Source organism: Odontesthes bonariensis, chromosome 8 (assembly GCF_027942865.1).
Source record: "Odontesthes bonariensis isolate fOdoBon6 chromosome 8, fOdoBon6.hap1, whole genome shotgun sequence".
Taxonomy (NCBI): domain Eukaryota; kingdom Metazoa; phylum Chordata; class Actinopteri; order Atheriniformes; family Atherinopsidae; genus Odontesthes; species Odontesthes bonariensis.
The window spans coordinates 2,740,224-2,754,576 of NC_134513.1; the positions used below are offsets into that span (position 1 = coordinate 2,740,224).

Here is a 14,353-nt window from a genome sequence, read left to right on the forward strand (position 1 = left end):
TATTGTTATCCTGCAGAGTTCATTTGGTTGGATGACTGATGTTATTCATGGTCAGGACGTCTCGGTGCATTTAAAGTGTGTCTGCGTCAGTTAAGCTGCAGCAGGAGTACTCTTAACGCGTTACTTTTATTAATAGGCAACTTTGTAACGTAACTGATTACTTTTATAAATACGTAACGTTGTAACCTAAGTAACTGCTTTCCAAAGTAACTATAACCCAACTCTGCTTATAAATGACGTATTTTCTGAGCCAAACCGGCCATTTTTAGACGTCTCCAGATCACAACATGTTGAACGACGTGTTGACATATTCTCACGTTGTTTCTGAAAGCCCAAAAAACAAAGAAGGAACTCCATTATCTCGGTTATTAATTATTCAGAAGCCCTGTGGACGATGCAGAGACTGTGGATATTACAGCTGCTGGTTCAGAGCTCGTTACAGTAATGGATGTAAAAGCAGGAGGAAGCGCCAGCTCGGATCTGTCCCTCGGGTATCTGAGCTGAGCTGAACTGAGCTGACCCTCCTACAAGTGGTGAAAAGGCAGCAGATCGGAGCTCCCCTCACGTCATTACACCAGCAGGCTTAATGTGCCGAGCGTTTACTGCTTCTCCCGGTCCGGTTCTTCAGAAGAAGCCTGAAATAAAGCCGGCTGCATTACAACCGGCCTGGTTTGTGTTCGCACAGGATCGACAGAATATTGGCAAACTGTCTGGGCTTTTCTACGTTTTTGGCTCATTAGTTCGTCCCTTTAAAAGTGGGAACACGGTGGGTCCATATTCCCGTTTTACATGGTGCAGCGGGCAGGCCGGCCCCTAATTGGAGTTTATTGGTTTTACAGCGACTTGTTCCATAAAGTTGGAAAGGTCCAGATACTGGGGGGGGGTCATGTGTTGAAGGTCAGCGCACGGAGGGGGGCGGGGCCTGATCGATGGTGTCCCAGCAGCTGGCCTACTTCCCACCGGGCACAAACCTGCAGCAGCACCAGGGGAAGCTGATGGAACTGGGCCTGTAATGCAGCCGTTTTAAACCCCACGAGCATAAACCGGCCTCGCACATCAGGAAGTGTGTCAGTAATTAGATGAAATGTGTCAGAAATCAGATGAAATGTGTCAGTAATCAGATGAAATGTGTCAGAAATCAGATGTAATGTGTCAGAAATCAGATGTAATGTGTCAGTGAACAGATGAAATGTGTCAGAAATGTACCGACACACAGTAGGCCTGCGACTTCTCAATGTCAACATCGAATGTCTGAGTTTAATACGCTGCAGTCGCATGATGAATTAAAGCTGCGAGGCGCTGGATGCCGTAGCACATAACCCCAATGCGTAGGGCTTTTTGAACATTTCTAGGGGGCGCCACTGAGCCATTTCGCTCCCATTTCCCTTTTCCCACACTCGATAATGGCAAAATGGCACGAAAACGCACCTTCCATCCAAAATGGCCGCCTTCCTGTGGACGTGGGACCATGGCGGCAAGAGACTTTTTTGTGCGTCTGGGCATGATGAATGAGTGTACCAAATTTCGCCGTCCCACGCGAAACTAACCCCAATGCGGGGACCATTTTTAAGCATCGTAGGGGGCGCTACAGAGTCAGTGAGCGACTCCCAAATATATAAAGTTTAGATTCTTTCATGTCGTCGACTGGCACATGGCGCTCGCAAAATTTCAAGAGTTTTCGAGAATAATAATAAGAAACCTTACAGATACAATAGGGTCCCTAATAACTCTTTAAGGTCCAGATTTAGCTGTTTTCTTTTGAATAAATAAACAGTGAACTAAGGAACTGGTGCCATGGAAACAAGGAGGATATTTTACATTATTAATCTATAAACGTGTTGCAGGAGGAATCGATGCTGCTCTTTGGTTTAAACTGCAGAAAAAGGCCTTAAATGTGTTGCTTTTTCCAACATAACGAACCAAACCACAACAAAGCGAGCTGGGCTCCAGATCGGGACTGTTTATTTGGGGCATTGCGACTAAGTTTCAGGACCTGATCCACCAGTGCGAGCTGGGAATATGCGCCCCCATTTTTTATTGTCTTCTTATGAGACACCCTGACGGGGGGAGGCAGGAATCTGTGACCGGAGACACATTTAAACGTGTTTTATTGCATTTTAATATGATTACAGATTAATGTTTTTCTAATTTAAGCCCATCAGTGTCACAGTAAAATGGTTTCTGAGCCTCATCGCTGGTGATTCCTGCTGAAAAGTGTTTCCTGTCGAAGATGTTTCTAAAGCGAGGAGGCGTTGTTGGATGGACGGCTCAGGAGAGAAGGCTCTGAAGCTGGAAACAGCTGGCAGCTCGCCCTCTGTCCCACTTAGAGCTCCGCTGTCCACACTGTTTCTGCTTTGTTGTGGCAGGTGTTCCCACATTTAAAAAAGAAAAAACCTCCTTTCGGTGAAGGCAGAAAGAGAAGCTTCACGATCAGAGGCTGTGAGCTGCTGAATCCAGATGTTGTGTGTTGACTTTGGAAGCTTCTCTTGTTTTCTTAACTCTTCCCCTGAAAGCTCTCGATTCCCATCGCTCAGATATCTGATGTCATGAAACCTACGATGTGATTACTGTTCTCCAAACAGGCAGAACGCTGAATTATAGAACGCTGTTTATCTACACCAGTGCTTCCCAAACTTTTTGTGCCCAAGGCATACCTATTGTGCCAAACAGTCCTTATAACACGTGTTATCACTCATATCATGTCAAATATCTGTAAATGTGCATAATTATTTACTAATGCCAAATAAAATGTGACATTTTAGACAACTTGGGTAAACAAAGATGCTTGGGTACTACGATGCAGAAGCATCAGCTAACTGGCAGTTAAGTTAGCATTAGCTCACTAGGAGTTAAGTTAGCATCAGCTCACTAGGAGTTAAGTTAGCATCAGCTCACTAGGAGTTAAGTTAGCATCGGCTCACTAGGAGTTAAGTTAGCATCGGCTCACTAGGAGTTAAGTTAGCATTAGCTCACTAGGAGTTAAGTTAGCATCAGCTCACTAGGAGTTAAGTTAGCATCGGCTCACTAGGAGTTAAGTTAGCATCAGCTCACTAGGAGTTAAGTTAGCATTAGCTCACTAGGAGTTAAGTTAGCATCAGCTCACTAGGAGTTAAGTTAGCATTAGCTCACTAGGAGTTAAGTTAGCATTAGCTCACTAGGAGTTAAGTTAGCATCGGCTCACTAGGAGTTAAGTTAGCATCGGCTCACTAGGAGTTAAGTTAGCATCGGCTCACTAGGAGTTAAGTTAGCATCGGCTCACTAAGAGTTAAGTTAGCATCGGCTCACTAAGAGTTAAGTTAGCATCGGCTCACTAGGAGTTAAGTTAGCATCGGCTCACTAGGAGTTAAGTTAGCATCGGCTCACTAGGAGTTAAGTTAGCATCGGCTCACTAGGAGTTAAGTTAGCATCGGCTCACTAGGAGTTAAGTTAGCATCGGCTCACTAAGAGTTAAGTTAGCATCGGCTCACTAAGAGTTAAGTTAGCATCGGCTCACTAGGAGTTAAGTTAGCATCGGCTCACTAGGAGTTAAGTTAGCATCGGCTCACTAGGAGTTAAGTTAGCATCGGCTCACTAGGAGTTAAGTTAGCATCGGCTCACTAGGAGTTAAGTTAGCATCGGCTCACTAGGAGTTATGTTAGCATCGGCTCACTAGGAGTTAAGTTAGCATCGGCTCACTAGGAGTTAAGTTAGCATCGGCTCACTAGGAGTTAAGTTAGCATCGGCTCACTAGGAGTTAAGTTAGCATCGGCTCACTAGGAGTTAAGTTAGCATCGGCTCACTAAGAGTTAAGTTAGCATCGGCTCACTAGGAGTTAAGTTAGCATCGGCTCACTAGGAGTTAAGTTAGCATCGGCTCACTAGGAGTTAAGTTAGCATCGGCTCACTAGGAGTTAAGTTAGCATCGGCTCACTAGGAGTTAAGTTAGCATCGGCTCACTAGGAGTTAAGTTAGCATCGGCTCACTAGGAGTAAAGTTAGCATCGGCTCACTAGGAGTTAAGTTAGCATCGGCTCACTAGGAGTTAAGTTAGCATCGGCTCACTAGGAGTTAAGTTAGCATCGGCTCACTAGGAGTTAAGTTAGCATCGGCTCACTAGGAGTTAAGTTAGCATCGGCTCACTAGGAGTTAAGTTAGCATCGGCTCACTAGGAGTTAAGTTAGCATCAGCTCACTAGGAGTTAAGTTGGCATTGGCTCACTTGCAGTTAAGTTAGCATTGGCTCACTAGCAGTTAAGTTAGCATTGGCTCACTAGCAGTTAAGTTAGCATTGGCTCACTAGCAGTTAAGTTAGCATTGGCTCACTAGCAGTTAAGTTAGCATTAGCTAGCTTCTCCCGACAGAGCGCCCTTGGTCCACCTGAAGCCATAAGACGGGTAACTTTCATGATGCTGTCAGCTGACAGTTTTTCCTCTTTTCTCTCGGTGGTGGGTGGTCGGCGGTCTCTGCTCTGGTTGTTGGTGGTTTGCTCCGCACCACAAAGCGCTCTATTTTCCCTCTTTCTCTGTTTTCATGTTGTCCTTCAGCCTGTGATGTGTCACAGTCTCATAATTCCCACCTGAGCAGCTGCGTTAACAGCGAAATATGAGGATTTTTTTTAAATAATTGTTTTTAGGTATAGAGTTTGCCTGTATTATGAAATGAGTGCCTACTGAGTACTGATATAGTAAATCAAAAAATAATCATTTTCGTGTAGTTGTATATTGCAATAATAACGTGTGGTTGTCACTAAATCCCACGGCACACAGTTTGGGAACCACTGATCTGGACTATTTATTCCATATTTATATATTTATCTCCACCACGCCGGCTGCACGCCACGGGACCAAGATGTCAGCGAAGACGGCGTGAAACGAGGAAGAAGAAGAAGAGAGAGCTGTGAAGTTTCAGATTAGTTAATGAAGTCATCCTCATGTTGTGGAGAGAGGGGGGGGATCTAGGTCATCCAGGAAAATGAGGGCCAGAGTGGGAGGACATTTTTAGATAAGTTGGAGGAAAGTAGGGTGTAGAAAGATGGAGATAAGGAAACTCTGTCAGCGTTTAACCCAAATGAGGATGAGGAGTAATCTCACGCTCTGTTTCATCGGGCGGCCGGAGGCCCCAGAACTCGGCTTTCCCTTCTGCCCCCGCCGGCCGGCGTTCTGGCCGACATTGTTGTGAAAGCGAACAATGCGAGGCCAGTTAGAAGCAGCTCTCACTCTGCGAACACCCCGGCCCCCCCCCCTGCCCTCCTGCCATGAAAGGAGCCATTGTCTTCGGCCCGGACTGGAAAAGTCTCGCAGTACTTTTCCTTTCAGGTTCTCAGATTCCAGGGTCTGTGCCCAGAAACCTTAGATTCCAGGGTCTGTGCTCAGAAACCTTAGATTCCAGGGTTCAGAAACCTTAGATTCCAGGGTCTGTGCTCAGAAACCTTAGATTCCAGGGTTCAGAAACCTTAGATTCCTGGGTCTGTGCTCAGAAACCTTAGATTCCAGAGTTCAGAAACCTTAGATTACAGGGTCTGTGCTCAGAAACCTTAGATTCCAGGGTTCAGAAACCTTAGATTCCAGGGTCTGTGCTCAGAAACCTTAGATTCCAGGGTTCAGAAACCTTAGATTCCAGGGTCTGTGCTCAGAAACCTTAGATTCCAGGGTTCAGAAACCTTAGATTACAGGGTCTGTGCTCAGAAACCTTAGATTCCAGGGTTCAGAAACCTTAGATTCCAGGGTCTGTGCTCAGAAACCTTAGATTCCAGGGTTCAGAAACCTTAGATTCCAGGGTCTGTGCTCAGAAACCTTAGATTCCAGGGTCTGTGCTCAGAAACCTTAGATTCCAGGGTTCAGAAACCTTAGATTCCAGGGTCTGTGCTCAGAAACCTTAGATTCCAGGGTTCAGAAACCTTAGATTACAGGGTCTGTGCTCAGAAACCTTAGATTCCAGGGTTCAGAAACCTTAGATTCCAGGGTCTGTGCTCAGAAACCTTAGATTCCAGGGTTCAGAAACCTTAGATTCCAGGGTCTGTGCTCAGAAACCTTAGATTCCAGGGTTCAGAAACCTTAGATTCCAGGGTCTGTGCTCAGAAACCTTAGATTCCAGGGTTCAGAAACCTTAGATTACAGGGTCTGTGCTCAGAAACCTTAGATTCCAGGGTTCAGAAACCTTAGATTCCAGGGTCTGTGCTCAGAAACCTTAGATTCCAGGGTTCAGAAACCTTAGATTCCAGGGTCTGTGCTCAGAAACCTTAGATTCCAGGGTTCAGAAACCTTAGATTCCAGGGTCTGTGCTCAGAAACCTTAGATTCCAGGGTTCAGAAACCTTAGATTCCAGGGTCTGTGCTCAGAAACCTTAGATTCCAGGGTCTGTGCTCAGAAACCTTAGATTCCAGGGTTCAGAAACCTTAGATTACAGGGTCTGTGATCAGAAACCTCAGATTCCAGGGTTCAGAAACCTTAGATTCCAGGGTCTGTGCTCAGAAACCTTAGATTCCAGGGTTCAGAAACCTTAGATTCCAGGGTCTGTGCTCAGAAACCTTAGATTCCAGGGTTCAGAAACCTTAGATTCCAGGGTCTGTGCTCAGAAACCTTAGATTCCAGGGTTCAGAAACCTTAGATTCCAGGGTCTGTGCTCAGAAACCTTAGATTCCAGGGTTCAGAAACCTTAGATTCCAGGATCTGTGATCAGAAACCTTAGATTCCAGGGTTCAGAAACCTTAGATTCCAGGGTCTGTGCTCAGAAACCTTAGATTCCAGGCTCAGAAACCTTAGATTACAGGGTCTGTGATCAGAAACCTTAGATTCCAGGGTTCAGAAACCTTAGATTCCACGGTCTGTGCTCAGAAACCTTAGATTCCAGGGTTCAGAAACCTTAGATTACAGGGTCTGTGCTCAGAAACCTTAGATTCCAGGGTCTGTGATCAGAAACCTTAGATTCCAGGGTCTGTGATCAGAAACCTCAGATTCCAGGCTCAGAAACCTCAGATTCCAGGCTCAGAAACCTCAGATTCCAGGCCCTCTTAGTGTGCAGAGCCCCACCTCTCTGCCCCAGCTCTCCAGCAGCTCTGGCCACTGACCTTCTCTCTGCCGGCGCAGCAGTCGTCCCTGACCTGCTCTCGGCTCTGGACGCGCCACATACACGGTGGGGGGGGCGTACGCCTTGATTTTGATGGGCAAAAACGAGCCGGGCCGGACGAAAGGAAGCCGCAGCCGTGGCTGGATTTCAGGAAAAAGCCAAGGCGGCCACGCTGCCGTCGCGCTCCTGCGTGAGCCTCCCGGGAACCGGCCGCCTGCAGAGACGCGCCGCCATGTGCAAGCTGGAGGACTGCACCTTCGACACCTTCGACAGCTTCGAGCTGCTCTACAGCGGAGCCGTCGACCGGATCAGAAGCCACAAAAGTAGCCTCGGCCTCAGTAAGTTCAACGGCTCCAGGCTCAGGAATCTGCAGGAAGGAGCCTTTAACGCCGCGTTTAAACTCGTGCTAGAGAAAATCTAAATCTTACCAAGTATATTTGTCTCATTGAGCATCTCATTACACTTAATATAAGACACAACTGCCTAACAAGTACCATTTCAGCCAGATATAGGGACTTGTTTTAATACAATACAGCTGGAATATCTTGTTAAATGAAAAAGTCTTGAAAACAAATTTTTTGAGTTTCACATGAAACAAGCTTTTTTTGACATTTGAAGAGGTTTTTAAGCTAATTTCAAGATCACTTTTATCTCAAAAGTCCCAAATATCACATTTTATTTCAAGAAATCTTGATTTTCACTAGTTCCATTGGCAGATTTTTTTGCTTATTTCAAGCAAACGTCTTTTATTTGTTGTCTTTCTTACTTATTTTTGGAGTCAGTGCACTGGAAAAAATGCCCCTCTAAAAATAAGTAAAAAACAACAAATACAAGATGTTTTTTCTTGAAATAAGCAAAATAAATCTGCCAATGGAACTAGTGAAAATCGGCTTGTCCAGATTTCTTGGGACTTTTGAGATAAGTGATCTTGAAATTAGCTTAAAAATCTCTTCAAATGTCAAAAAAAGCTTGTTTCATGTGAAATCCGACTCAAAACAATTTGTTTTCAAGACTTTTTCACTTAACAAGATATTCCAGATGTATTGTATTAAAACAAGTCCCTATATCTGGCTGAAATAGTGCTTGTTAGGCAGTTGTGTCTTATATTAAGTGTAATGAGATACTCAATGAGACAAATATACTTGGTAAGATTTAGATTTTTTCCAGTGGACTTTAGTTTTACAGGCCGTGGTTTGGGATTCTTTCCAATAAAGTCTGATGAGAAGGTGGATTAAATAACCCGCCTCGGCCTCGGTAACCTCTGCTTTCAGAACCCACATGGAGCCTTTTTGCCTTTTAATAATCCTGAACATGAGTTTGTGTATGAAGGAAAGCCAGCACGGCGGAGAAGGTCAGCTTGATTAAAGGTGACACCTCATGGCATTTAGCTAATCCCTCCTCTGTGTTACAGATAAATGGTATTACTGGTCCGCATGATGTCCACAGAGATGCTGCGGCGCTGTGACCCGGGCGAAAACGCTCGAGTCTAATTTTAGAGGCAGAACAGACGTATTGACAGAATTATTAATATGGTTTCTGATGTGGAACAGGGGGGCGACTGCGCTCCGTCCCTCTGTGTCTGACACACTTATATGTTGTGTTGGATCACAAACTGGCTGCCCCATTTCTTTTTGTAATTCACTTTTTTATTGCTTTTCAACAGTACAACAAAAGGAACAACATACATGAACAATGACGAGAATAAAACAAAATAACATGAGAGAAAAAAACAAACAAACAAACAAAAAAAAACATTACTCGCTAAAAAATGCTTACATAAACTAATCCAAACATAAAGATAATTACATACATCAACATACACAGGGTTAACATCTCACCTGGCTCCCTCCCACAGTCACCACATTTAGGACACATCTATCCACATAAAGATTCATCAACATTTTCCCACCAATCAATAGGGGTGTAAGCAAATATCGATACACTTAAATATCGCGATATTTTATTTGACGATACCGTATCGATATTCAACGGCACTGTATGGATATTTTTATTAACAATTAACATGCAAATATTCACGGTGTTTGTTAATTTTTGTGTTGCAATTAAACCTCCGGCCGCTAGTTGGCAGCAGTCATTGTGTCCTCCGCGCCAAAGGAACAATGAAATCCTGCGAGATCAGTTCTCACAAGAACATAAAACTGAGGATCGCTGAGGACGAGAGCTTTTAAAGCTGATGTTTGGGCATATTTTGGTTTCAAAAAAAGGAAAGCAGTTACGACTACGACAAGAGCCATGCGGCGTGCAAACTCTGCAACGCCAGAGTCAAGTACTCGGGTTATACGACAAATTTGCGAGCACATGTGGCGAGACACCATAACAATGTAGCATAACAGGCTAACGTGAAACGAGTGGATCCTGCTCAACGAACTATTCAAGATGTTAACTTTTCGAAACTACCAGCGACCTCAACTCACGCAACCAAGCTTTCATTTATTTAGGCAGATGGGTAAATTCCTTTATTGAGATTACACTGAAAAAGTGGATGTTGCAGGGCTCTGTACTTTATTTTTGTCAATAACAGTTTACATTTTTTGTGAATATTGTAAGAACCCTACAAGCACTTTCATATTTGATTATAGAGAGAGTATATGCTAATTTCTATGTGGTAACAGCCAGAATAAGTGTTATGACATTTGAAGGTATAGAGACCATATTTTCTTTTGATAAAAACTACTTTGAAATCAAAAACTCATCTCACTGGTTGTGAACCTCTAAGCAGATATCTTAAAATATCTAGACCTTTAATATAATATTGTTTTGTGGCAACAGTGGATTTCCCTTTAGCTCTAAACTCTGTAAACTTTAGCAACATTTGAAACATTTTCAGGTGAGAAAGTAGTCGTTTAGATCCCCAACGTGTTGAAAACCTGACAAAATACCGGCTGTTTACAATTTTGTTCCCACGAATTCGGCGCTACTAAAGCTAGCCGCAGTGAGCGACGCACTTCCGGTTATTTTCACAAAATAAAATACCCGTTGCCTTTTATCATAGGGAAAGCCATTACCATACAATTGGTGCTTTTGTTTTGAAAACAGGAAGTGAACCTACCCTCGTTGTAGCTAGCTTGAAACTGCCGTTTTGACAGGAAATGACGATCGGCGAAGTCACGTTACGTTGCATCTTGGGTAGTTTGAGTCTGAGTAGTAACCTCATGATGCATACCCAACATTTCAGAGAATCTAGTATGCATCCGGGAACTTCTCGCATACTCAAACTCGCATACTAACTCAGAAAGTTAGTATGAGTAGTAGGAGAAGTATGCGGTTTGGAACACAGTGCCGGTCTGTTATTCTGACTACACCTCCCAGGGTGCATTGCTGCATCTAACTTCTGGCAGGGGCCATTAAGCTGCTTAGCTCATTGTAACCTTTAACCAGCTTGTTGAAGGCATGCTTATGTGGGCGGGGGGGGGGGGGGGGTTAAATGTACAACAGGAGTCATATTGTGTGAACACATTAAGAGAGAAAGAATCCTCCAAATCCTCTTCCTCTGAAACTAGATGTGAAACTGAGCTCGGCTGCTTTTACCAACCAGAGCTGTTGGAGGCTGAAGCGTCGGCGTGATGGTGGAGGAGCGGCGTCCTCCCCCAGGAAGAACGCCAGCTGCAGGAGGCTCTGAATGTAATGAATGTTTTATCAGATTTACCAGTCAGAGACGGAGGATAACGGCGAGGTTTGAGGTTGTGAGAAAGAGACGAGTTCCCGATGATGCAACAGGTCGGCGCAGGCCTCCTTCTTTATGGCAGCAGCTCGTGTTCAGGTGGTTTTTTTGTGTTATTGGGGTACATTTAAGGATTTAACCTGCATCTGTACCCGTGAGTGGCTTTTGTTTGGCCTCTCTCCTCCAATATTCATGCGTCCAATAAGCCGAGAGGAAACAGCCGGGCGTAGAAAGTCCAGACACCCGAAACCAGCTGATGGCAGCAGCTGATTGAGAAGCAGGAAGTGGACTCAGATGGAAAATCTCTCTTTCAGATGATAAGATGTTTCCATCTTATAGTTTTTTTTAGGAGGGATTCTGTGAAATTTCTCTGTTTTCATAAGAATCTCCGACCCGTTAACCTCCCAACAGACAGATCGCCGTTTTGTTCGCATGGCTCTCATCAACACCAGATCCGTCGCAAATAAGACTTTTATCCTAATACCCAGCAGTATGATGACACTTTTATCTTATTTTATCTTATTCGGTTTTGTTTTCACTGTTCTTTTATTGTTTTTATTTGTTTTTACTTATTCTTCTCTTTATTTATTACCTGCCGTAAAGCACTTTGGTACACCGTATTATTATTATTATTATTTATTTGTTATTTATTTATTTATTGTTTATTTATTGTTTATTTATTATTCTTTTATTTTTTTTTACTTCTTCTCTTTTTTTATTACCTGCCGTAAAGCACTTTGGTACACCGTATTATTATTATTATTATTATTATTTGTTATTTATTTATTTATTGTTTATTTATTGTTTATTTATTATTCTTTTATTTTTTTTTCTTCTTCTTTTTTTTTATTACCTGCCGTAAAGCACTTTGGTACACCGTATTATTATTATTATTATTATTATTATTATTATTATTATTTATTTGTTATTTATTTATTTATTGTTTATTTATTATTCTTTTATTTTTTTTACTTCTTCTCTTTTTTTATTACCTGCTGCAAAGCACTTTGGTACACCGTAATGATTGTTTGTAAAGGGCTGTAGAAATAAAATACATCTACATTTATGAGGAAATGTGAAGATGAGCCGCTGACCTCCAGGGTTTGTGTTGTTTTTTTTTATTCCAGAGGAGGAGCTGAGGAAGCTGCGCGAGGAGACCAACATCGACTCCCTGCGGCAGGAGCTGGAGAGGGAGCGCAGCAAGCGGCTGGACCTGGAGCAGAAGATGAACGAGGTGCTCAAAACCAGGTGAGACGGCCAGCTCGTACAGCCGGGAGGCTCAGACGGCGACCCTGCGCGGAAAGGTCGCCGCGGGTTCAGAGTGAGCGCTCGTGATCTCAAGGTTTCTGGTTATAAATAGAAGTGTCAGCTGCTCGGGAGGCGGGGAATTCCACAAGGAGGTGTGTGTGTGTGTGTGTGTGTGTGTGTGTGTGTGTGTGTGTGTGTGTGTGTGTGTGTGTGTGTGTGTGTGCGCTTTGGAAGGTAAAAACAGGATTGAATCACACGCCGGTCGGACCTGCCAAGTGCACGCTGTCACATGATGTTCTGAGGCTCTGAGGCCCTGAAGTGGCCGCCGGCTGCCGGTGGGAAATTCCACCGATGGTCGCCAGGTGATTATCGGCGCGGCGACGAAGGAACCTGCAGCAGGAATGTGTGTGTTCAGCTTCTGTCAGAAACATCGTGTGTGTGGCGGCTGAGTGGCGTCTTTCAAGTCCTTATTCAGCAAGAGAATGTGATCCAAACTAATAATTAATTACTTCATAAGAGACAAAAAGAGATCAAACTGTTCCTGTGTTTGTTGGACGTTACTGAAAACCAGAGAACTGATGGATGGAGTCTGTCTGCAGTTCTACCAGGTGCTGATGGAGGGATTATTTCTGTAAAGTTAAAGGAACATATGAACGTTCTGCTTTGGACGAGGACACATCAGCGTCTCTGAGAATGAACCGAACGCACCGCCTCGTGTTTTTTTTTTTTTTTTGGAGAGACAGTGTGAGAGAGACAGGAAGCAGGGAGCAGAGAGAGGGGGAACAACATGCAGCACAGGGCCGCTCGGTGCGGGAGTCGAACCAGCTGCAGCGAGGACTGTAGCCTCTGCAGATGGGGCGCCTGCTCAGCCCGCTACGCCACCGCCCGCCGCCAACATTATCATATCTGGGACAATTGCGGGACAATGGGAAAAAAACTTTAAAAAAACAAAAAACTTGCGTTATTATTATTAGTTACTTATTATAAGCCCCCTCTGTCCATTTTAATTGTTTAAAAAGCTAACAGCGACAAATACATTGATGTTCATGCATCAGTACAGAGCAGCGCATTCTAGAATGTTCTAGAATCTTTGGCCCACGTCTGCCCTCACACGGCTCACATTCACATCCAGATTCAGATTTAAATTTATACAGGCGAGAGATTCAGGAGTCGTCCCATTTAATTAAGATAAGCAAGCAAAATAAACCAGGTGTACACTGCCATGCAGGATGCATTCACACGATCAAAGAAAGGTTTCACAGAAACAAAAACACATCAGTTAATGGTAGGGTGGCATTCTCAGCTGTGATACAAAGAATGGTAGAGCTATTCCAACCAATATATGACAGAAAGAGTCCCCATGTTTTACAGAAAGCATCATATTTGCTGTAATTTACACGTCAGATAGTCCAAAGCAACATATTCCAGTGTCACCCCGTGCCACTGAGCCTCAGATGGAGCTTTATCCATTATCCAGTTCAAAAGAAAACACTTTCCAGCACAGAAAGCAAGCGTTTGGTGAAGTTTTCTCTTAAATCTGTCAGTAATGGACAAAGTAGCAGATATGAGGGGTCATCATTTCAATTAGTAGACAGAATCTTATTCATTTCTTGCTCAATGACCCACCAAAGCTGCTGTACAAACAATGTGTAAGGCCACCGGTTTATAATTTTAGGGTTGAACTTATGACGTTCAGAGGGAGATATGTGGGCCCTGTGCAGGAGCTTTAGCTGCATGGCTCTCACTCGATTGCATATGCTCAGTCCTTTTTGTTTTTAAAGAGATGATCCGTCGTTCCCACGGCAACGCACACCTCTGCCTCCACCTGTCCTGCTGTTTCATCGGACATTCACAGTTTAATTAAACGAACGAGGGGCCGCAGGTCCCCTGGACTCTGGTAAAACTCCTCCAGTGTTTCCTGTTCTTTGAGGGTTGGTTGGAGGGAAGATGAATATTTGCTTAAGTTGGCAACATGGAAGCATTAAAGGTGAAATCTGACAGTGTTTGCATAAAGTTGATGTGACGGCTGAATCTGAACACATATCTGTGGTGTCGGCTCAGGTTGTTTGACTCGGGCAGATTGCGTCTGCAGCACTCGTGACTCTTTGTTGTTGATCTGCACTTCCTGACACATGACCAACCTTCCTCTTCTTCTTCTTCTTCTCTTTCTCTCAGACTGGAGGACTCTCCGCCGCAGCCTCCCCGAAAGCAGCAGCAGTCCCCCTCGAACAATGGCACAGGTAGGACCCGGCGGGGGGGCAGGGAGGGCGTCTGGGGGCAGGAAGTGAGGACTGTGACGTCCTTTCAGAGTGAATCAAGAGGTCGGTGTGTGTGCATGGGAGGAGAACAGAATAAGAACAGAACAGAGCGGGTCGGAAGCGT

The 14,353-nt window shown here is 44.2% G+C and overlaps 1 protein-coding gene across 3 annotated transcripts in view; it reads left to right on the plus strand.

Annotated features, from left to right (window-relative positions):
• The window catches only part of gramd4a (GRAM domain containing 4a), a 66,215-nt gene that overhangs the window by 31,755 nt on the left and 20,107 nt on the right, over nucleotides 1-14,353 (plus strand). For all 3 annotated transcript variants that reach the window (XM_075471311.1, XM_075471312.1, XM_075471313.1), the window contains 2 exons: nucleotides 11,851-11,971; nucleotides 14,147-14,211. In XM_075471311.1, the coding sequence (XP_075327426.1) occupies nucleotides 11,851-11,971; nucleotides 14,147-14,211 (186 nt within the window). The remainder of the gene's footprint in view (nucleotides 1-11,850; nucleotides 11,972-14,146; nucleotides 14,212-14,353) is intronic.